This window comes from Phyllostomus hastatus, unplaced genomic scaffold, assembly GCF_019186645.2.
Source record: "Phyllostomus hastatus isolate PE091 unplaced genomic scaffold, TTU_PhHast_1.1 phas_contig_17, whole genome shotgun sequence".
Classification (NCBI taxonomy): Eukaryota; Metazoa; Chordata; class Mammalia; order Chiroptera; family Phyllostomidae; genus Phyllostomus; species Phyllostomus hastatus.
Genome location: NW_025333664.1, coordinates 2883895 through 2907232, shown reverse-complemented (window position 1 = coordinate 2907232; position 23338 = coordinate 2883895). Strand labels below are relative to the sequence as shown.

General features: G+C 59.2%; 1 protein-coding gene across 1 annotated transcript in view; it reads left to right on the top strand.

Moving 5' to 3' along the window:
* RAB22A (RAB22A, member RAS oncogene family) overlaps nucleotides 1–23338 on the top strand; it is a 43183-nt gene extending 19845 nt beyond the window's left edge. Inside the window, exons 3-7 of the mRNA XM_045833715.1 lie at nucleotides 2471–2552; nucleotides 11242–11313; nucleotides 11401–11507; nucleotides 12080–12189; nucleotides 16486–23338. Of these exons, the coding sequence (XP_045689671.1) occupies nucleotides 2471–2552; nucleotides 11242–11313; nucleotides 11401–11507; nucleotides 12080–12189; nucleotides 16486–16583 (469 nt within the window). The 3' untranslated portion in view covers nucleotides 16584–23338. The remainder of the gene's footprint in view (nucleotides 1–2470; nucleotides 2553–11241; nucleotides 11314–11400; nucleotides 11508–12079; nucleotides 12190–16485) is intronic.

Here is a 23338-nt window from a genome sequence, read left to right as displayed (position 1 = left end):
CCTGCTTCCCAGAGACGGACGCGCCCTCACTGTCAGCGGTTCTCCCGGAGCACCCAGCAGACTCCTCGCGCCTTCCAGAGCTCTCCTGCGGCCCTCCAGTGCATCCACTCGGGGAGCCACGGGCTGCCGTGTGACCTTCCCGACGGACGTCCCCAGGCTGCTGTGTGCAGCGGTGTCTTCCGTCTGCGTCCTGGGGTCCACGCGCTGCTGGCGTGAGGTCGCGAGTCAGGGAGCGGTTCGGCGCTTGGTTCATTTTTAAGTGCACTGAGTCGTTTGTCCTTAAAAGGCACCACGTGTCATCACGGGCTGACAGACCGCATCCCACGTGCCACCCCGAGACAAGGCCTTGCAGTCAGAGGGGCTCTGGGGGGGGAGGACAGAGCAGGGCCTTCCTGTGTCCTGAGGGGCCCAGCATGACGCCCCCACAGCCGCAGCCAGTCCCGGCGGCCTGCGCTTCCGCTGGGCGCACACGGTCGAGCGGGGTCTCGCCTGCCTGGTGTGCGCGAGGCGTGTGCTCAGGGCGTCGTGAAAGACGGGGGAGTCTGCGAAGGGCGCTCTGGCTCCGGCAGATGATGCTGGTCGGGATTTCAGATTACAGAGGTGATGAGATCTGCCCAGGCAGAGTGAAGAGAGATGGTTTAGTGGTGAAAAATAAGGTTATCAGACAAGTAGATGGCAGGCTGGAAAATAAAAATGTGTCGTTTGGACGGCACAGAGCCACCGCGGTTTTTCAAAACGCCGGATGCGGAAGTTGTCACACCCTGCCCATCGTTCAGCCTGAATGCTGGAGGAGTGGTCCCAGCGCCCGAGTGACGGCGGGAGGGAGAACGGCCCGGCCTGTTCAAAGATCGGGGCCGATTTGTGGACTTCCATTGGGGGTGGAGGTTCCCGTGTAGGCCAGACGCGGGAGGACGCACGAGACAGTTCTGCAAAACTGGATGCGGCGGCCGAGGACGTGCACCGCTGCGGGCCAGGCTCCGCTCTGCGGCGGGCGGGCCTCGTGTTCTGACTGAGAGCGTGGAACCCGGGGCTCTCGGGCCATGGGGTGGGAGGAACTGAGGGGGCCCTTCTTTCCCACGGTAGGCGCGAGGCGGTGTCGAGGGTTAGGGTTGTACAGCGAAGCTGAAGTCCATCCGACTTAGAACGATGTCCCAGCTCAGCCGGGGGGGGAGTCCCGGGGGGCACGCCCGGTGAACAGGGCCGACCGGAAGTGCGGCCCTGCCCCCTGCTTCCTGCCCCCCGCCCTCCCTCGTCACCGGCGCTGTTTGGGAGGCTGCTTGTTAAACCATCAACTTGTATAAACATTGTCAGGAATTCAGTTGTGGCAGAATTTAGGTTTTTAAAACCAAGGATTCTGATGCTTAGCTAAGCTCAGTGATTCTTCAGAGAGTCATTCTATCGATTCCGCCCGCACTGTCCTGAAGTTTACAGGGCCGTTACGCCAGTCTCAGCAGTGCCCCGCGCGTGCAGCGTGTTCAGAAGTGCCCGGCCCTCGAGCCCGTCGTCCTGAGGCGGCTGCTCAGGGTGCGGTTCCGAGGGGCAGCGGGGCCCGTGGCCCCACAGGCTCGTCATCCAGTGGGAAAGGGGACACAGTCACCTGTGGGCCGTCGGCGCGCTGAGGGGGCGCCTGGGAGGTGAGGGGCTCCCGGGAGGGAACTCCGGGCGCGGGGAGGGGTAGACGGTGGCTCAGGAGCCAGGCCCAGGCAGGACCGAACCCGAGTCCAGGAGCTTCACGGCATCCAGACACATGCCCTGGCCGCCGTGGCTCCTCCGAGGGTGTCCAGGAAGTATGCGACCCCAAAAGAGTGGGCACCCCTACCCCAAAGGCCCCCGGGCAGTGGCCCCTCAGGTGAGCGACGGGAGCGCACACCACTGTGTCTCCAGTCGAGGGCTGAGTCGGGCCCTGGCGTGGCCCGTCGGGCCAGCTGAGTCGGAGGTGATCGCCAGGGTGGTGCGTCTCCGGCCACCTTCCTGCTCCCTGGGTGGCATCTCAGCCTCAGCAGCTCCGGTGTCACACCGGTGCCACCTTACCCGGTGGTTCACTGGCCGTGCGGTGTGGGAGTGGGGAGGACAGACCCGGAGGGCTTAGCATTTTTTACCGGGGTGCTCACTACCTATTCTAGAAAGTTCTTCCTTGATGCCATCTTTTAAAATAACTTCTTTATTTTACAAGGGAGAGTAATGTCTGGATTGCCAAATTCTCTCTTGATTCTTCTGACCCGGAGTGTAGGCAACCCCAAGTCCGAGAACTCTGGCTGCCCTGTGCCGGGCAGACGTGCCTCGTTCTCTGCCTTGGCACAGACCGTGCGGCCAGTGCCCGCGCGAGCGTCTCGGCAGTGCCCCGGAGAGGACCGCGGCCGGGATGGCGCGGAGCGGGAGTCGGTGCGCTGAGTCTGAGTGGTGGTTCCTGCTGGGGCTGGCAGCATGCTTGAAATGATTGTGTTCTGATCATCTAGGTCTCTCTTTGTAGGGCATCTTTTATGACCAAGACTGTCCAGTACCAAAATGAGCTACATAAATTCCTAATCTGGGATACGGCTGGACAAGAACGAGTAAGTCACTCTTTAATTTCCTACATGTTTTTCCAAGGCCCAGGTCAAGGCCCCACCTGAACCACCGCTGTCCCCGCCGGGTCTCGTTACTCCCTTCTCCCCTGCGTGCCGGAGACGCACGCGTGTGCCGGAGACGCGCGTGTGCCGGAGACGCGTCCGCCCGTTTGCGGAGGCCGGCCTGCTCCTTTGCAGCGAGAGCCGCCACATCGGGCCGCGGCGGGGCGAGCGGTGACGGGCGCTGCAGGTGTTTTCACGCTGGGTGGTGTCTTACAGTAAAAGCTGACTAAAGCCCCGCTCGGGGCGCCTCGTGTCATCGGGGCCCGTCCTCCAGCGCAGACAGAACAGAAGTAGCGGCAGAGGGGAGAGTTAACCACGTCTCGTTTATAGCCACCTTGTAACAGCTACAGACGTGACTTCACAGCGAAGAAGTTTGGGATCTAAGTGAAATGGATGCACTAACACAGCGCCTTGCAATAGGCACTTAACAAATGTCTGACGAAGAAATGGTCCACGACGGTCGTCTGCGAAAGGAGCAGCCTGAGCCGGAGGCGGAGCCCGGCAGAGGCATCGCGGTGCCGAGGGGGTGTGGGGGAAGCCCACTGCAGTCAGACAGCACTGCGGGGGCCGGGCGGGGCGGCCGGGGGAGCCGGCACCTGCCTGCTGGCACCTGCCTGCTGCCTCGTTCCCCCTCCAGCCCGAGTCTCACTTCCCTGCCACGCACGGTGCGCCTGGCAGCCGCCCCACGACTCAGCTGCTGTTTAATTTTTTCCCAAACAGCACTATCAAAACAGAACGTCTGATGGGTGCACGGTGCTGTGTCAGGCTCCTGAAAGTGCACCGGGAGTGATCAGGGGAAAGGCCTGTCCTCGCGGTGTTGTCTGAGACCGCGGAGACACCGAGTGTGGCAGGAAGCCTGGCGGGACCGGCAGAGACCAATGGGGGGACGCAGGCGGGCCGGCCGTTGTCCTGGACGGAGATGCCACGCGTCTGTGCAGACCTGCCGTCCCGAGTGCGTCCTGTCTGCCTTCTTCTGCTTGTTCTGGCGCTGGGTGTCCCGCCCTCTGTCCACTCGCTCACCTGGCGCCCGTCTGCTTCGCTCCCACCCCCTCCGCTGCGCCATCCGTGCTTCTGAATGGAGCCTGCGGGGCGGGCGGGCCTTTGTTTGCCGTCCCCTCCCCCTCCAGCGGCGCTGCGTCCGCAGTTTTCCCCAGCACGTCTGTGGGCCCAGCTCCACTGTCTGTGCTGTTGGCCGAGCACCGGTGCGGCTCTTCCCACCACGGGCACACGCACCCTCCCACCCGGCCCCAGGCCCCAGTCACCCTGCCCACGCGTGTGATAACACAGCAGCACCTTCGTCATGGAGACTCACGCTGGGATGCAGAGTCCTGCCGCTGTGGATCAGTTCACACGGTGACATACGGTGTCTCTTTTTTCTAGACCATAAAAAAGAGTAACAGGAGTTTGTGCCTCTCCCTTACTGCTACTGTAATAGCAGGGTTTTGTTAGGTTTTATAATTGGCTGCTTGCCTGCCTCTTGTTCCCCCACCTCCCATGACTCTGCCCCAGGAACCCCAGGAACGGGGGCTCCGAGAGGTGAAACCACCTCACCCCCGCCGGGGGCGCCGTCTCACAGCCAGGGCTCCCTGGGGGCGCAGTCGAGGCAGGCAGGCTCGGGCCAGGGGAGCTGGCCGCAGGGCCGCGCCGCGAGACCAGAGAGGGGCACCTACCGGTCAGCACGTGGTCAGCCCATTGCCGCCCAGCCAGAGTGCGCGCGGAGGTCGCCAGGTCCCCGCGTTGAAGAGAAGCTGAGCATCTACCAGCCAAGCGTAAATTGTGTGAGGGGCTGTGAGCACAGTGCAGGGTACACCCTGACTCCCGGTCTGCCCTGGGCGCGGCCCCCCGAGGCCCTGACCAGGCCCGCCTCAGCCGGGGCCCCGTCTGCGCCCCCTCCCACCCGTCACTCTCCGCCCAGCCCAGGCGCCCTGCAGTTCACACCCGCCTGCCCTCGCGCCGTGGCTCCCTCCGCTCAGGACCCCCTCCCACTGGCAGCCCGGGGCACGCACCCGCCCACCCCTGCCGTCACCTCCAGGCGGGCGCTGCTGCCTGTGCCCGCGGTTCGCAGATGCGCGCCCGCAGTGCCGCACGACGCCCACACTGCCCGGGCCCGCGGCGGAGGTGGTCTTCGGCCCCTCCCTTCCCCTCGGCCCTCCCCTTCGCCCCTCGGTGCCCCCGCACACACGTCTCAGCCCGCTCACTGCGCTCCACCTCCACCGCCAGCGCCCTGCTCCCGGGTGCAGCTCTCCGCCAGGTGTTCCCGGCCCGCCACCCTGTGTCCCGTCCCCCCCCAGGGCTCCGCTCCGGGGACCAGACTCGGCCCGCCCCCCACCCTCCACACCGCTCTCCGGACCCAGCCCGCTCCGGCTCAGAGTGGCAGCCTGCCGGCCTCCACGCAGCTCCCCAGGCTCTGCCCGCCGGGCTCGGCACCTGCCGCGCCCTCTGCCGGAACTGCCTCTTCCCCGCGCGGGGGTCTTCCCTGGGCGGTCTGCGGCGGGCCGGCCCGGCTCCGTGCTCCCGGCCCACACCTGAGAGCGCCCGGCTCGCTCCCCACCAGTGCCCTTACGTGTTTTCCTCAGGACCCTCGGCACAAGTTGTAGTTGTCTGGCCGTCTCTCCTGAGGACCATAAGCTTGCAGAGCTGGGACCACTGTGTCTCGTTCACTTGCCGCTGCGTCCCTGCCGCCTCGCACGGTGCCCAGCCCAGAGCCGATGCATCCAAGCCACCGGCAGGCGGCTCTTCGGCCTATTTCTCTGTATCCCGAGGAGCTGTCCGTTGCCCGGGTCCCTGGGGTTGGCACCTGTTCCTCCCTTGCTACCTTCTGTCAGCCTGGGAGCTCCTTGGGGGTCGGGGACTATCTTCTTTTCTGTTGTTTTTTAACAGACAGGGAGGGAGCGAGAGAGGGAGAAAAACAGGAATCGGCTGTCTCTTGCACTCCCCAGCTGGGGACCTGGCCTGCCACCCAGGCGTGTGCCAGCCACTTCAGCTCGCAGCCGGCACTCCGTCTGCGGAGCCCGCCGGCCTGCCGGGGCGGGGACCGTCCTCGAGTCCGCACTCTGCCCCAGCACGCGGCGCGGATGCCGGCGGACGGGGCCCTCTGACCGCCGGCCCCGCCCCGGCGTGGGGAGGGGCAGAGCCTCTGGCTTTGCCCCATGCCGCAAAGTGTAAGTTTCTGATATTTGCACATTTATTATTCTGTTCTTTTGAGTAGCGAGATTCTTTGCGGAACGAAATGGAAACCCTCTCGGAGGCACCGAGCACTCAGACACTCTCCCCGCCTGGGCCCCGCAGCTGCCGCTGCGCAGGCTTCGCCGGTCCCCCTGAGCCCCGGTGGCCGCAGAGAGGCCTCGCTGGGTCCGAGGGCGTGCTGGGAGGCCGCCACGGATGTCGTTGGTGTTAGGGGCCTTGTTAAATGGGGAGAAAAACATCAGGACAGTGATAGAGTGCTTCCAAAGGTAATGATTTGTGTTTCAAAGGGCTGACGGGACTACGGAAAACTAATGGAATCCTCAAATATTTTTATAAAAGTCACCTTTTTCAAGTAGCAGCGGAGAGGCGAGATGGAAGGACGGATATCACCCTGTGCCAGCATGGAGCTTTATCGGAAGAATCACAGTCAGAGCATCAATCAGCCCCGTGTCAGCGCCCGTCCAGGGAACCAGCTCCTGGCTGCAGTAATAAACCGAAGTTTTTTCAAGTATCAGATAAAATGAAACTTGTTTCCATAATTTAAAATTTATTTTCTCAAGACGGAGCCTGTCAGACCTTTTTATTCCTGTTGTCTCCCTTGAATGGATTCATTCTCGGGGGCATTTCTTCATCGGTCACCCTTCCCCGGCGAGGGCTCGTGAGGTGGCGGTGGGGGACCGAGCACTAGTGCGCGCCCCAGACGCGTGCCGCAGATTCGCTGCGAACGGAGCAGCAGTTCGGATGCTCGTTGCCTGTGTTCACGCACAAGAAAGCTGCTTAACCAGACTCCAGCGGAGACTGCTCCAGCCCTTGAAGACTCAGTCCTGAACCCGGGTGCGGGTCTCCTCGCGCCCCCTGCCGAGGCAGAGCGCCAGGAAGGTGTGGCTCGTTGCGGCCCCCGTAGCCGCGTGAGGGCTCGCTCCTGAGTTTCCGTCCGGACCCAGAGCAGTGGCTCGGTGCCGGGGAGAGCAGGGGCCCCTCCGCAGCCTGTGGGCTCCCTCCGGCTCCTGCTTCTGTAGAGGAGACTTGGAGGTGCGCAGCCGCACGCTTGTTGGTGTGCGTGTTGTCTCCGGCTGCGTTCACGTCTCTGTGGTGCAGTCAAGTCCTGGTAACACGGACCCACGGAGCCTAGACGACGGCGTCTCTGGCCCTTCCCAGAGTGTGTCGGCCCTGCTCTGCGGCCAGGTTTGGAGCAGGATGTGCTGACACCCCTTGAGCCTCCCCTTGGGCCCCCGCCTTCCCCCTCGACGCACCAGACGTGGAGACGGACGGTGGGGTGGCTCGAGGCGGATCACACTCCCGCCCGCAGACAGCAGCTGTGTGGGGAGTCTGGCGGCGCCGCGGCGCAGGCCCTGCTGCTGGGCGAGGCCTTCCCTCGGAGGGAGCTCCGCTGGCTCAGACCCACAGGCCTGTGCCGCTCCCCAGAGGGCACCCCCCTCCACACAGCTCGGGGGAGCGAGCACTGCAAGCAGAAAGCCCATTGTCTTAGCTTGAGGCATCTTGAGACAGAGTTGAAGGCTGTAGCACCACCAACCAAAGAGTCGAGGTGCGGGAAAGGTGGACCCACCAAGGGGGGAAGCCCTGGAGCCTGAGCGCACGTTCCCTTAGAGCCTTGCCCGACCCCGGATTGTGAGTGCACAGGGGGAGACCGAGGCGCCCCACAGAAAGCAGCCGCTGGAGGGGTGACAAGACTGAGCAGAGAGTGGGCTGCTGCTCCTCGAGGGCCAAGGGGAGCTCGGGGATGGGGTCCAGTCCCGCCATTTCGGAGGGATCGGTAGAGACCTTGGGCTTCCATTGAAGCTGCAGAAGGACCAGCCTCCGGAGTGGACACTGTGTCCTCGGACTAAAGGCAGGCCCAGCAGACCTGCCCTAGCCACAGGCAGAGCCGGTCTCTCGGTGCGCAGCCAGCCCCCAGCTGCTGCTCGGAGAAGGTCGAGAGGGTCCCGAGGTTAAAGGAGAGGTAGCCGTACCTGCTTCCTGCGGGGCGGGGGGGGGTCTGCACAGAACGGACACGAGCGATCAAACGGAGCGCTGGAACTGAGCCCGGGACATCGGGAGTGGAAGCCCGCTGGGTGGGAGACGGACGCTGGCCAGTCGGGGGGACAGAGAAGGTGGGAAGACGATGAGCACAGTCTCCCCACCTCGGGGACACACTCACACAGTCTGATGCTTGCGAACTGCCACCCGGAAGGAGTTGGGCGGGGGGGCAGAGAAAAAGGGTGTTTCAAGAAGTAATGGCTGAAAATTTCCGAAATCTGGCAAAACAGCAGCTCACAAACTGCAGAAGGTCAGCACGCCCAGAGGTACAAAGAAAACCACGTCGGGGAGCATCGCGGCCAAACTGCTGAAGACCAGAGTGAAAGAGGAAAGTCTCGGAAGTGGCCAGAGGTGGTGGACACGTTATGTACAGAGCACGGTGGGACGGTGTCCTCAAAGTGCTAAAAGCAAAAAAATAAATAAAAGTCACCCTGCCAAAATTACCCTTCAGATGTGGAGTCAGAGTAAACAGCCGCCAGGGGGCTGCAGCGGCCCCCGGAGGCGGCTCGGGCTGGAGCTGGAGCGGGCGGCGCCGGTGGGGGCTCGGGCCCACGGGAAGAGGCAGCAACATTGCTGCCGCTGGCAGTGGCAGATGCAAAGGCTTTTTTGTCCTGCAACTTCTTTAAAATACTGCTGGCCATTTATTTACCTGTTTTTATTCCTCGCCCCGGGACATTTTTTCACTGCTGTTAGAGAGGGGGAGGGGAGGGGCGTCAGTGAGGCAGAGAAGCATCCGTTGGTTGCCTCCCATATGTGCCCGGACTAGCAATTGCACACTCGCAGAAAGGGATTCGAACCCGCAGCCCAGGCACATGCCCTGACCAGGAATCGAACCCACAGCCCTTCAGTTATTGGACAATGCTTCAACCAACTGAGCCATACCAGCCAGGCACACTGGCTGTTGAATGCAAACATTATGGCATGGATTGTACAGTTTGTAGTGTGTGTAGATGTAAAATACTTGACAAAAGTAGCACATGAGGCAGTGGGATGAAGGGAAGATTTTTGCAAGGCTCTGGTCCTCCACACGGGCGGTCCGCGCTAAACTGAGTCGGCCGTGGGCGGGGGCGGGGGGGGGTGGGAAGCTGTGTGTGGTAGTTACGAGAGCATCCTCTTAAAAAGTAACGCAGGAAGGAAGGTCTAGCCAAAAAGCCAATGGGCAGATTAAAATACTTAAATACTAAAAATACTTAGTTAACGCAAAGGAGGGAACTAAAGGAAGAACAGGATTTTTTCTCAGTGGAGCAAGTACAAAGCAAACAGCGAGACGGCGACAGAGCGTGAGTCGGACCAGCGCGCCGAAGTGCGGTGGACGCGAGGGAACCGCCCCCGCGCAGGAGGCCGCGGCCCGCAGAGGCCCACAGAGCCGTGGGCGAGCAGGGCCAGCCCCGCGCTGGCCAGGAAGGGGGCTGCCCGAAACGGAGATGGCTGGAAGATAAAACAGCGGAAAAGGATGCCCTGTGCCAGTCCCGAGCAAAGCAAACCGTGGCGGCTGCATCGCGACCGGTCGGTGCCCGCGGTGGCATCGGGGGTGAAGAAGGGGCCTGAGTAGGGGGCGTCGGGGAGCTTGCTGTCTTCTTGGTAGGAACGTTTTCTGGGTGGGCTGCTGTTCACCTGGGCACATGCGTCCATGCATGTCCTCTCACCAAAACCGAGGTCTTTTTTTAACTGAGTGATTGGAGAGAGAGACAGAGACGCCGCCGGTTTGTCGTCCCGCTCACTGCCGCGTCCCTCGGTGGATTCCCGCCCCTGCCGTGCCCTGCCCTGCCCGCGCTGGGGCCGCAGCCTCAGCGCACCAGGGCGGCGCTCTAGCCACCGGAGCGGCCGGCCGGGGCAAAGCCTAAGCCCTTTGGTCAAATTTAAGATTTTTGCGCTTCTCTGTGTGAATTTTACCTCCCAAATTTGAAGGCAACTCCCCCCAAAACTTGTAAAGGGTGTTAGGGGGACGGTGCCTCCGAAATGAAGGCGGTGCTGACCTTTGTCCCGCCCGAGCACGCCCCGTGGGGGTCAGCCGTCGTTCCCGCCCAGCAGCGCGGGTTCCCCTCGGCAGCGCTTCCCCGCTCACAGCCCGTGTGTCTGGGTTTTTGTCTGCAAACCGCCGCATGCTACTGGGGGTCAGCCGGCTCGCACCCAGAGGCAGGCGCGCTCTCCCCGAGACCAGTGGGACTCCGGTGTCTGCGCATCAGGGCCTGGCTCCGCTCTGCCATCACCCCACGCTCCACAGCTCCCACCCGCTTTCTCCACCAGGTCTGGCTTTTCCGCGGCGTTCCGACCCGAGGCCCCAGAGAGAAAACGGTGTAGACAGACAGGCTGTCTTCCCTCCTGGAGCTGGCAGTCGCAGTGTCACTTTCTTTTGTGAAACTCAGCATGCAAGTGTAGAAGCCGGAGGTTAGGCTCACTGGGTGAGAAGTTGCAGACTCCCTCTGTACGTGGGTTGTGCTGAGTACCAGACGCCGCCCCCTCGGGATCAGCTCCTGCCGGGGCTGCGGGGCTGGCCACCAGAGCAGAGAGCAGGGCCCGCATACAGTGGCGCCCCATTCTACATGGGGTCGGGGTTCACAGTCGAGGCAAAAGACAAAGGTCAAGTACAGGCGAAATTTCTGTCTTTAAATGTTGGCCTCACAGCACTGAGTGCGAGGCCCGGCCCAGCACACCCACGTGCCCGGGAGCCAGGGCCCCTGGGCACAGAGCTGCGGTTCAGCGTCCCACGCCCGTCGGGAGGAACGGCCGGCTGAGCCCGCCTTGCCGCAGAAGTTGTTACTCCTCTCCCCTCCTCCCTGTCCTTCCCTCCCTGCTGTGTGTGGGGCAGGGAGGGGCGGTGGTGGGGGGAGGCTGTGCGGACAGGGTTAAGTTCAGGTAAATGAAACCAGGTCGCTCCCTGCTTCGGGGAGTTGCCACCTGTGTGGAATTAGCCAGAAGTGGAGCTGCAGGCTCGTCCGAGTCGCGAGTGGAAGCGCGTACTCGTTTCTCTGGCCCCGTCAGCACTCAGGTGTCAGGGTCTTCTTGATGACCCCCGCCCCCCCCGTGTAGCCACTTCTCTGGAGAACTGCTTGCGGCGTGGTGTTCGTCTCCGTGGTCACTTGGGAAGCCCGCGTTTAAAGGACTATTGGACAAATGAATTTGGGAATTATAACACCGAGGTCAATTAAAAAGCCTTTTTAGCTGAAACAGTTGTTTATAGCGCCATATTTAATTCCTATAAAACTGTATTCTAAACTACCTTCCGAGAGGCATTTCCGTGTTACATGGAGAGTTGTTGCCTTTGGTGATCACTGGTCCGTTGGCTTTAAAGCACCATGCCATCTTGTTGGGCAGAGAGCAAGACCACCTTTTGTGCAGGGGCAATGGGCTCGGAGCCCACAGAAAACACACTAACCCATTTTCCCGGTCTTGTGTCTCCCCTCTGCAGTTCCGTGCCTTAGCGCCCATGTACTACCGGGGGTCGGCCGCCGCTATAATTGTTTACGACATCACAAAAGAAGTAAGACGTGTATCGTGTGCTTCTGACTATTTTGAAGACTCTCTTGGTTGCTTAGATCTCCAGTTGCTTTCTTCTCTTATGTTCCAGGAGACGTTTTCCACGTTAAAGAACTGGGTAAAAGAGCTTCGCCAGCACGGCCCACCTAATATTGTGGTTGCCATCGCAGGAAATAAGTGTGATCTTATCGATGTGAGGTAAGTTATTAGAACAGGAGATGGCCGTGCCGATTGCGTGTTCCGTCTCTCGCTGAGCAGCATCCACTGTAAGAATCTTGCTTTTATTTCTATCTCTGACATTGAAAAATATTTTTCTGTTGTGTGGTGGGAGTCTTGGAGTTTCAAAGTGAAACTGAGAGTTCAGCAGTTGGAGCTAATTAGAGTGTGGATATGAACGGGCACGTGACTTCCCCGGCGTCGGCTGCGTCGGGCTTGGCGTGCCCTGAGCCCAGCAGAGCCCCTGGCTCCCGCGGCAGGGGGTCCCGGTTTGAGGAAAGCACAGACACTCGAAGTCCCCGGGACCACCTCAGTGACCCCCGCGGCGGGGCCCTCCTGCTCCAGGGGGAGAAGCCCCTGCCTGCCGCTCTCGGGCCGCCCCGCTGTGCTGTGCGCGCTGCTGCTGGCCGCACGGCACGGCGCGTCTGGCTGCACCGCAGGCGCAGGCCCTCCGTGGCCTCCTTTGTCACCACGAGTCTGTGAAGGACAGGGTGGGTGGGATAGCGTGCAGCTCTCAGTGGGCCGCGTTCTGATTCTCACTCACTGCCTTCCAGGGAGGTCATGGAGAGGGACGCCAAGGACTACGCCGACTCCATCCACGCGATTTTTGTGGAGACCAGCGCCAAAAATGCGATAAACATCAACGAGCTCTTCATAGAAATTAGTGAGTATCTCCGTGCTGTGTGCGTCTCCCCTGTGCGGGGCAGCTTAGACCAGTCATGTGGCTGGGCAGAGCTCCTTCCTCGCGTGGGGTGGTCTGGTCCCCGACACCGTTCTCGTGGAGGGAGTGGGGCGTGGAGAGTGACAGCCCCGTCCGCGTCCTGCAGCTGCGGGAGAGCTGCTGCCGGCTGAGCGTGGCCCTTCCGTCCAGGCCGTCGCCCCTGGGCAAACCACGCACGGGGCCTGGGCGCCTGGGGGGCCTGGGCGCCCTGGGCGGTGTGCCTCTCCCCCTTTTCCTCTCTGTGTGGTGCCGTTGGTCGCCCAGAGCCACCGGGAATCGGTGAGGAGGGCCGGGAGACGCGCGTGGGATTCCCCCGTAAGAAAATCCTCAGAAGCTAGTACTAGGCGAGCAAAAGCCCTGTTTCCCCCCCGTCCCCTCCCGCTCCCAGAGGTGTTGATGTGTTCTCCCCAGATGGGGGAGAGGTGGCCGCGTGCCTGTCGGACCCTCTACAGATTGTGTCTGCGTTTGCTCATTCCATTCATTCCATCCGAACTCATCCCAGCATGAGATGCGAACCACCCCGGGCCCGGGGAGACGGTGGTGGACAGGGCGGGCGTGGTGCGGCGCGGCCTCTGCCCGCCCGGGGCGCTGACCGCCCTGCCGGAGCCAGGCAGCGAGCACAGAAAACAAGCGAGGTTCCCCCGGGTGACAGCAGCGGGGGCGGGAGAAGAAGGGGGGTGCAGCGGAAGAGCGTCCGCAGGTGGCCGGGGCACGGGCCACCCCTGAGCGGGCGGCGCTGGCAGGAGGGGTGGCGGAGCAGGCCGTGCCCAGACCTGAGTTCGCGCTGCCAGGATGTGCCGGGCTTCAGATGTAGGCCGGGGACGGCCCCCGGGCACCGCGCGCCTCCCTGTCAGGGCAGGGCTGTGAACGCCAGTGCCTGCCGCGGCCGGCCAGCCCACCCGTCGGGCAGTCCCGGCGCCCTGGGGCCCCTGTCGGCGGTGGGGCCGCACTGGAGTGCACGCCTCTGGCTGCCCGTTGCTGGGGCTGTTTCTGTCGTGGGATTTGTTTCTGATGCTCTCGGTTTCCTCAGAGCACCGGCGATCTGGGGTTTATGTAGCACGCACCTACTGTTCAGATTTGGCCAGGAGCTCGGCTGTTCTGAGAGCACCGTGCACCCTGCCCAGCCCGTCTGCCGGCGTGCAGCCCCCTGGCCGACCCCTTCACTTCCACGTTAGACAGCCAGGATGTTCGTTGTCTTCCCGGATGGTAAAGAGCGGTCATCCAGATGCGTTCTTGGGAGGCACCTGAGGCCAGGGAGGAACTTTTCACAGTCGAAGTCAAAACGTCTAAGTGTGCGGTATCAGACGTGCGCCAGAGCTGTTTCTTTCTCACGTGGCCTGCGGTCTGGCGGCACCAACAGGACAGCAGCGAACGATACTAACAGTGAAAATCCTTAGACAGAAAATAGCATGCACGTACTCGTTTTAACTGTGAAAAATAAAAAACAGGAATGCTCACAAAGCTGAGAGACACACGGGGAGACGGAGAGTGAGGCGTTCGTGCGCCAGGTGCTGTGGAGCTGCGTCGGCACTGCGCCGGCCTGCTCGCTGCCGGCTGCCGGCGCTCACGTCCGAAGTGTGAGTGAGTGTGGGCGCTTACATCCAAAGTGTGACTGAGTGTGTCAGTGCTCACCCCCGAAGTGTGTCAGTGTCAGTGCTCGCGCCCGAAGTGTGTCAGTGTCAGTGCTCGCGCCCAAAGTGTGTCAGTGTCAGTGCTCGCGCCCGAAGAGGAACGCTCACGGCACGTTCGCCGGCAGAGGGCGCCCCTGGGATCTGCACGGAGCGAGGCCGAGCTACCCCAGGAGCACCCCCCCACCCCCAAGGGAGCCACTGTCCTGACTCCTGACTCTTCTGATTCTTTTTTGCCCGTTTCCATGTTTTACGGTGCTTTAAAACGCACTGAACTGACCCTGCGCCTGGCTTCCTTACCTCTGCACGCACTTTTGGTTCATTCACAGCCCCTCCCGTCCCTGCGGGGCACCCGTCAGCGACGGAGCTGGGGGGGGCGGGGTGCCTGCCCGCACGGTGGCCGGCCGTCCTGTCGACGGGCATCGGGGCGGCTGTTCCCGGTTCTGAGCTCGTGCAGGTCTCCACTCTCTCAGCCTCCCGCTGCGTGTCCAGCGGGCGTGGACACCAGCACGCTCAGGACGTCCTCTTTCGTGAGGTTTCGCCGGCTTTCCTGCTCAGCTCCTGCCTTCTCCCGAGTGCTGGTGCTGCCCCGTGGGTGGGGGGCTCACCGCTGACTGTGCGCCCCGGGCAGGCCTCTGCTCCGCGGCCTGACGTCCGTTTCCGGGCCGGCTCCTGGGTGGCTGGGCTCCTTCGCCCCGATGGGGCCCGCCGACCCTCGCGCTCCTTCGGGGGCAGCACTCGTGGCTCTGGGGGGGAAGGCAGTGCTTGTTCCTGGTCAGGAAGGTGTTCTCCCCCTCCCTTCTAAAAACGTCCCAGAGACGGCCCTCGCCGTGCGACTCGGGCGGCGGGGTGGCGTCCCGCCACGCGGAAGGCCACCGATTCCGTGGCCGGTCAGGGCGCGTGCCCGGGTTGTAGGTTCAGTCCCCGGCCGGGGCACGTACGCGTGCGAGAGGCCACTGATCGATGTTTTCTTCCCTGTCCTTCTCCCTCCCTTCCCCTCTCCCTAAAAATAAAGTCTTTAAAAACGTTTCAGAGATGACTCTGTGGTCCCAGCTGTATTTCCATTATCTGTTTATTGAGAAATATGTAATGACAAGAAGCTTCAGTAAAGCTTTTAAATTAACTTGTAATTCACTCGCAACAGCGTGTATAGGCATTTGAAAAACAGTGGTAGGACACACGGGGGACGCTTTCTACTTGCACAGACGCCGCGCTGGGTGCCACCCACCCAGGGTTGGGTGCTCTGCAGGCTGGAGGCTCCGGGGTTGGTGACCAGGGACCCCAGAGCCTGCGGGTTGTGTTGCGGCCTGTTCACGCCCCGGACGCACGTGCCAGTTCGCACCGTCAGACACCCCCGCGCCAGGGGCTGCGCAGCCGGCCCTGCGGACAGCAGTGGGGCAGCGGGGTCTCTGCCTTCACACCCCGAGGGTCCGCTGTGGGGGGGTGGCTGCGTGAACAGGTGCACGGCCCCGTGCTCCCAGCCCCCGGTGCGTGTTACCGCCTGAGGTGTCGGGGGGTTCGGAGGGGGGTGGGGGGTCAGGAAGGCCTTGTACGAGATGCAGCTCGGAGGTTGTCGGCGAGGTGGGCGGAGGGGTGATTGAGGTTTCCCTCAAAATTAACATTACGCTCGTGGAGCACAGGAGTTGAACCTGTTCATTCTCGTGCGTCCTTGGTGGAGGACGGAGCGGCACGGGCTCTTCGGGGAGCAGCTCGGCGGCCTCTGTCACCGCGGAAGGTGCACGTCCTCCCCGCAGCCGTGCCGGGCAGCCTCTGGGCCGCAGGGCATGAGTCGGCGGTGCCGCGCAGTGGAGTAGTGTGGCCCGGCTCTCCCACTCCGTTAACGCCTCCAGCGCGCCCACTCAGATCCACAGGGATGTTTCTGCGTCATCGTTGGTGGCATCAGAACATCGCAAGCAAACCAGATATCCGCCAACGAGGGGACCCTTACGTTGCAGTACGCCCGTGCCCCGCAGTGCCACTGAGCTATCGAGCAGAAGGCGGCAGCTCTCCAAACCGCGCGCGGGGACAGTCCCAGGGCACGTGGTGAAGACAGCAGGGGCTGGACAGCCATGCCCACGGCTCGCTCCTCTCGGGGCCTAGGAAGGGGGCAGGTGGAGGTGTGGGCCCCGCGTGTGCCTGTGCCCCGTCGCTGGGCAGCGGGCGGGCCTGTCGCCATGAATCCTTTCACCGTGTGTGCACGGAACCTCCTCAGAATGTTTTTAACAGGTGATTTTTTTAAAGAAAATGTCACTAAATGCCATGTGATGGTCACATGGTCCCTGTCAGGGAAACGGAACACTAACGGAGAACCGGCGACCTCCGAAAGAAGTCTGGAGTTCGGTTAACAGCGGCGCGCCAGTGTCGACTCCGCTGTGGGCGAATGTCGCGCAGCCGCTGAGGGCAGTGACACGGGGGACATGGGGCCGGGGCGCACGGCAGCTGTCTGGGTGATCTTTGCGACTGTTCTGTAGACTCGAGAGCATCCCCAAAGGGACAGTTTAATAAGCTTTAATGAAACGCGTCAGAGTGCGCCCGCAGAACTGTCGTGTCCGGGCGTGAGCGGACCTGGGAAGGTCGAGCTCACCCCCTCCCCCTCTCCTCTCGTTCGCAGGCCGGAGAATCCCGTCCACCGACTCCAGCCCGCCGTACGGCGGGAAGGGCTTCAAACTCCGCAGGCAGCCCTCCGAGCCGAAGCGCAGCTGCTGCTGACCGAGCCTCCGCCTCCCCCCGCCCCCCGGACCCACGACGAAGTAGGTGGTCCTGAAAGCTGACACGAGGGCTGGGGGCCCACCGCCAGGCTTCGCCGGGCCGGGCCGGGGTCTCCTTCGTGCAAGAAAGAGGCGCGGAATCGGTCAGCCCTCTCCTCGGGGAGGGCTGCAGCAGTGACACCCCGTCTGCGGACCGGGCTGCGCGGGGGCTCCCTGCTCCCAGGGGCCCCCTCGCTGGCTTTGACCTTGCGGAAAGGAACACGTAATTGTATGGATGGTAGGATCCAACTGTTGAGTAGTTTTATAATCAAGATTTCATGTAACATTTTGTAAAGGGAAAACGAGCACTTTCTGGTTCTTGAGAGAAAGAAGACCTCGTGGAGATTATAATCTCCGTGGTTTCCCATTACCGCGCTTCTGGGGAGTTGTATCATTTAAAATGGGGTGGGGTGCTGTTAAGTGGAGGGATGGCAATTATTACCTGAGGGTGAATTGGTCATTTACGGGACGGATGGAAATGATTACATCCGCCATGTCCAGAGCCCTTCCCGCCGCGTACGTCAGCCCAGACGCACTCGGCGGGTCCCCGGGAACCACGGCCGCGCTCGCTCCCGCCGTGCGCCTGGGCCCTGCCCTGTGTGTGTGTCCCCAAAGTCATCACTGGCGCCTCCTGTCACAAGCTCTCGTGACCAGGATGGCGGTGGGGAGAAGCGGCCTGGAATAAACCGAATGGCATGTTTAACCTGACCAACTGGCTTAAAAACGAGGAAAAAGAAAGTGATGTAAATGCTGTCAATTTTTTATTGAACCCAAATATTTTGGTGGTGAAAACAATTATCAGTTGCTTAGCCTGTGTAAAGTTATAGCCTATATTTATGAGACTGTTGCTTAAAAAGTATAAATTATGTAAATACACGAATAAATTCTGTTTCATTCCACGTAACCTTGCCCGCTTTGCACACGCCCAACCCCCTCGTGGGCGGGAAGCGCTGCAGGCACATGGCCGTGCGCCAGTGAGCGCCGTGCGCCGAGGTCTCTCCGCCCCTCCGCCCAGCCCTGCCCTGCAGATCCCATCTGGGGGGCGTGATGTGGACAGAGGCCACTCGGCGGCCAGGCTGGCCCTTCTTAGCCTCGGGGGGAATATTAAGCCTGAGCTCAAGTCACCTACCTGGTCTTGGTGTGAAGTTTCTTTCTGCTCCCACGGCAGCCCCAGACCAACTGTTGGAAGAGAGCTTTCCTTGCTAACAACTTAGCTTGTCTCTCCATTTCCTCCCCCGCCCCCGCCTCTGTCAGTGGTCAACACTCCTTTCCCTCAGGGAGCCCAATGGGGTTTCAGTGTAACCTAAAACTGAAGCACTGAAGGGACGTGGTGAGAATTCGTTCCTGGTCTAACCGGGCGCCCTTCCAACCTGAGTGTCGTAAGGGAAGGAGATTCACAAGATTAAATAGGAAGTGAAACAGCTTGAATTTCAAGCTAAATTGTGTTTTCAGAGCTCTCCTTAAACTGAACAGTCGAAACTTTTAAAAATAATTGTTATTTCTTTGTGTATCCCACTTGATATGGGCAGATTTTAATGGGAAAATTATAACTCAGATGAAGTAAAAAAAGAAGAAAAAACAGTTCCTTACTCTGGTGACTATCTTAAGCATTTGAAATTGTTTATTTTCTTACTGAAATCAGACGGAAGGAGCGTAGTTAGTGAACATCCTAACGTGGCCTTGTTTAAAACACGTGTGGACGCCGTACGCCCGCGGCACTTGGCTTCCTTCGCAGCGTGAGCTCGGAGAGAAGGAGGGGGGTTCCCAGGACTGGGCTCCTGCACCTGGAGGTGTCTGAACCGTGTTTCCTGTGCGCCCGGATGGGCTGGGCGCCTGGCCGCGGCGCGATGCGTCCCTCGCCTTCCCTCTCTGGGCCTCTGTCTCCACGACAGCAAAATAAAAACAGGTTGCTTGACTCATTCCTGCAGGGGCAGTGCGTGCATGGCCCTTTCTCTCCTGCTTCACCAAAAGATGACACAGACCTGTGACCTTCCCAGTGCTTCACCATGTCTGGGTGCGCAGGGGAAAGCACACGCTTGCGTGCCGCCCCTCGCCGACGGGGCGCGCGAGTGCCTCTGCTCCTGCCGTGGCGCTGACTGTCCGGCCCCAGACAGACCCGTCCCGGCAGCCCGCAGCCGGTTTCTTGGCATTTCTGCGGCACCTCCCGTGCGGAGAGAGTGTCCCCTCTGGTCGGAGCCCGTGTTTACCCAGAGAACGGGTGCCGTGCGGCTCTGCAGCCCGGCTGCTCCCCTGCTCGGCCGGGGCCTCTTGCCCCCTCGTGGCCAGCAGCCGCCCCGGACAGTGGTGCGACACCGTCTCTCTCGCGGTGTCTTTTCGCTCCTCACCTGCAGCGCCAGCGCGCTCTCCCCGATGCGTAGTCCCTGCCCGGGGGGGACAGAGCGGAAAACGCTTTCCTTCGTCTTGTTTGCTTATGAAACGCGAAGATGATTATTCAGGCCTGAAGCAGTGTTTTATCTTGAACACACTTTGGGTGTCAGCCTCACTGAGCCACGATCTAACACACATTTCACGTGTTCCTGATTCGTGTTCCTCAGGAGAAGGGCCAGCTCTCAAGGAGCTGAGGGGTAACCCATCTACAGAAGTCTTCTTTTGGTTCCCGTATGACACGGGGCCATTTTTTTTAATGTTAGGGACTGGAAAGAGAAACACCATTAATTAGGTAGCTGCAAATGTGTATTGATTCCTCTCGGAGACACTGAAATAAGCTCTTTGCAGGTGTCTAATCCCAGGAACCGTGGGTCTCCAGAAGTCTCTTTACACACAAGTGCTTCTCTGATCCTCTGATGGCTAATTAACTACCATTTGGTGATTAAAAGAACAAAGTAAGAGTGTGATCAAGTGCCCTTCACTGTAATCTCTCTCTTAAGAAGTGACTGGGGAGAAGGGCCCCTGTGCAGGCCCTTCAGGTTCCAAACGAACCCGTCACCGGCCTGCTCACCTCCATCAGGGCCGGGTCTCCACGCCGCGACGGGAAGACGGTGTCCCTGCAAAGTGACCGCTTCTCTTGCCCGCTTAAGCTTCTGCTTGAAGCGCCTGCCCCGCCCCCGCCCCCCCCCCTTGGAAAGGATGGAGACTTTTGCTTGAGAGGCGTGATCTCCTAGGGGCTGGTGTCGTCCTTGAGGCTATCAGTTTTCATCATTTTTAAATATATAAAAAAGGGAAAGAAAATCACGTGTCATTTCTCAGCGTCTCTTTGAGTCTGGTCTTTGTCTCTTTTCTGTGCTCCAGAAGGCAAGTGAGCATAGGAGGCGTTCTGGAGGGAACCGGGAGAGGCTGCCGTGGGCTTCGCCCGGTCGCTGGCCGGCCCGCAGCTCCCCCGCGGCAGGGCGCCCGCGCGGCAGGCTCGGTGCGGGCCCCGCTGTGCCGGCGGGCAGGTGGGCCTGGGAACTCGCAGAGGCCTTTGCTCGTGTGCATCTGCCACATTCTGAGAGAGCATCGCAAAGGAGGTTACACTAATTCCTATACGCCTTCCTCACTCACTGCTTCACAGCTGAAAACGTGACTCGTGGCCCCGCAGGGCGTGAGATAGTGGCGCAGAGCGTGTTCTGTGCGTGACACATCCAGGTGTCTTTGCAAGAACCCGTGGCCGTGATGAGGGAGTCCGCTCCTTCTGGAGAATGGTTCACGGACGTCCCTCCGCTCTGGTCTGTCCTAGGTGCCTGCCTCTGCACTCTTGGGGGGGCGAGGGCCCCCACACTCCGGCAGGCTGCCCTCTCCAGGCACCCTGGGCTGTCCTCAGCGTTCCTCCTGACCTCCTAACAATAAGCCAGGCAGGGTACACCCGTAAAAAAGCCTTTGTTGTTTCCATTTGTTTCAGAGGGACTGGCAGCACGACTGCTGTTTACTGTTCACTTCAAGAGACAGTCTACCTCTTAACGGTTAATATTTTTTAAAGAGAGAAATGGAATGTATCTTCAAGGGTCAAGTTGTTACTGCATTCCTGCCTTCAATTAGCTGAGTCCATCAGAAATTTTCAAATAACTCAAGGTAATGTTTAGGAGCTAAAGAATAGTCCAGGCAACAGCTTCTGCACACGGTGGGCATTGCGCCGTGCCGCTCTGAAAGGGGGGGGTGGGGGTGGGGCTGAGCTCAGGGCTGAAAGAAACAGCCTCTGCCAGCTTGTCTTGACAGCGGAGTTACTTGTCCTGACTTCCAGTAATAGAAATCCAGGCAATTGGGTCATCCGGTTTGCAAGAAACATTGATGGAATTCTGGGGCGTTTGTCCTGTTCTTTGTGCAAGTGAAAGTCTAAAAAAGATTAGAAGGGTATTACATTTTCAGGAACCTCCACTCTTTCAGTTCGAGAGAAGGACCGGTGAGAGGCTTGTGCTGATGAAGTTTCATTAGACATAATGAAGAAAGTGAGTAAATAGAACCAAGAATGTCTGCATTTCTCAGTTTGTCTTTCAGGGTTCTCTCAACATATAGGAAAATTATTTACTTCCCAAATTGAGAAGGACTTCCAGGAGAATAGATCAACCTTAATTTGATGGTCTGCACCATCAGAAATAATATCTGTGTTCTTTCATTTTAGAATAGAATCAATTATGGATATGCTAGAATATTTGGGGCTGCAAAACAAAAAGATTCAGAGGTTTAATAAAAAGGAAAACCTTCATCTTTCTGTTACGTTGGAAATTTTAGATAGTGAGATTAGAATGTGTCATTAGTAGAGACTGGAATAAAAATCATGGAGCCTTAAATGTAACAACAACAACAAAAGAATATTCAATTTATTGCCAGTTCATTTTCAGAGACGTACAGTGCCCGGTGACCCACCAGAATGTTTCATAATTGAAACAAACAAAATTCTGGGTTGCTTCCCATGAACTGGAATTCAAGTGCCAAGAATTGAGCCAATTAATGGGAAATCCTAAGACAGCAATGATTTTTTCAAAGATCCTTCTTTAATTGGCAGTTTTGAACAGTAGACCTTAACTGTTCTTCATCATGCAAAAGTAACAAAACATGCCGGTTTTGATGCCACTTCTTGATTCAGGAACTTCTCCATGTTTCCAGAAGCAATTTGTTTAATATCAGTGCTACTTTGGAGAAAATTCTTTTTAAAACAGCAGTTAGTGCCCAGGGCTGATCATTGTTACTCAGAACTGAAATTGCCCAGGAAACTCCCTCAAAGTCTTGCCACGCGGTCGGAAAGGCCAAGGGAGGCGGGGCCGGGGCCGGCGGGAAGTGCACCTGCCCACTCACGGACACGGTCGGCACGTGGCGGCGTGTGACCTCAGTTTGGGGCTTAGTCCTCATCTCGTTGGTCCTCCTTCATGGATGTTTTCCCTGAACTTACCTGTGAGTACTCAGCGTTACCCCCGAGCATTTGCAAAAGCAGAGCTCGAGTCCGCGTGCCCCGTCACTCTCCACGTGCAGTTATCACATAACATGAAACTTCTCCTTAACCTCATGGACCACGCACATGTCGTCACAGAGACTGGTCAGTACACCGCGGGCAAAGCAGCAGCCGGCTAGTCAGGGCAGCCGACGGGTGGCTCCGTTTTTCAAACCATGTCTTGTACTGTGTACACACGGCTGTATTGTTCCAGAAAAGATTTTCTTCTTCACTCCCATGCAGCCCCGTCTGCCCACCATCTCACTCCGCTGTCAGTCGTGCCTCCGGCCTTCTCAGAGAGTGGATGTCCTGCCTTCTCTGTGGTCGATCGAAGCCGCTTTCTCGCGTTATTTCTCTCCTTCTCATTTTGCGGTGGTCTCTCCCTTAAAGGCGCGGGGCACCGGCCACCTCCTTAGCGCCCGTGACATTCCTTGCACTGCCTTCCGTGCAGACAGAGGTAGGGTGTGCTCGCCACGTCCGCCCAGGGAGGCGAGACACGGCCAGGGCCGTGACAAAACACAGCTAACTGTGGGTGCAGAACTCCCCTATTTCCACAGAGGCGGGGGCAACACTAACTTCACAGTGGCAACAGGACCAAGGGACAAAATGCGTCCTACCATAGGCGAGGAGATGGCGTGTGAGAACTTTGCTTAGTCTGTCATAGAGCGGCTTGCCAAAGGACGTAACAGGTCCAAGGGCATAGTCTTGAAGGGAAACAGCTACGGAGTATGGAAGTGAGCCTAGACATTAAATTAAAAAAACAAAAAAAAGTGAATCCGTCATACCAGCAATTCTTATTTCTCCTAAGAATGTCATGCCTCTTCGAGACCCGATGCGAGGGGTAAGACATCCGTGCCTTTTTATAATAGTGTCTATTATGAAAAGAGGAAAACGAATGGCTTCCGGTTCGGGCCGCTGGTAGCACCGTCCACAGCCCAGATCCGCCGCCGTGGCTGCCCTGCATGACGCATTGCTTGATTGCCTGTGATGAAATGTCGTCCTGACGGTCTGCCAAGCTTCTAGGGATGTTTAAAGACTTTATTTTTGCAGTCATAACCTTGGGCTGGACCTGAGTCTGCAGATAAACCATATGGTGTCTGTACTGTTTGTAGATGCGGATAAAAGAAAACTAGATCTTTGGGGTTTTGTTGTAAGATTTTTCTGTTTTCACTTGTGCTGGTGGTAGGTAGTTCACCAGTGGTGGTTGACTGGGTATACTTTAAAACTGTATTGTTTTAGCTGGAATATTCTGTCTTCAACTTTTATAGAGGGTCACGTGCTAAGTCACTACAAAATTTGTTGTATTGTAAGCAGGGTGTAAACGTTTTGTTAATAAAAGGCTATGTTTATAAGTA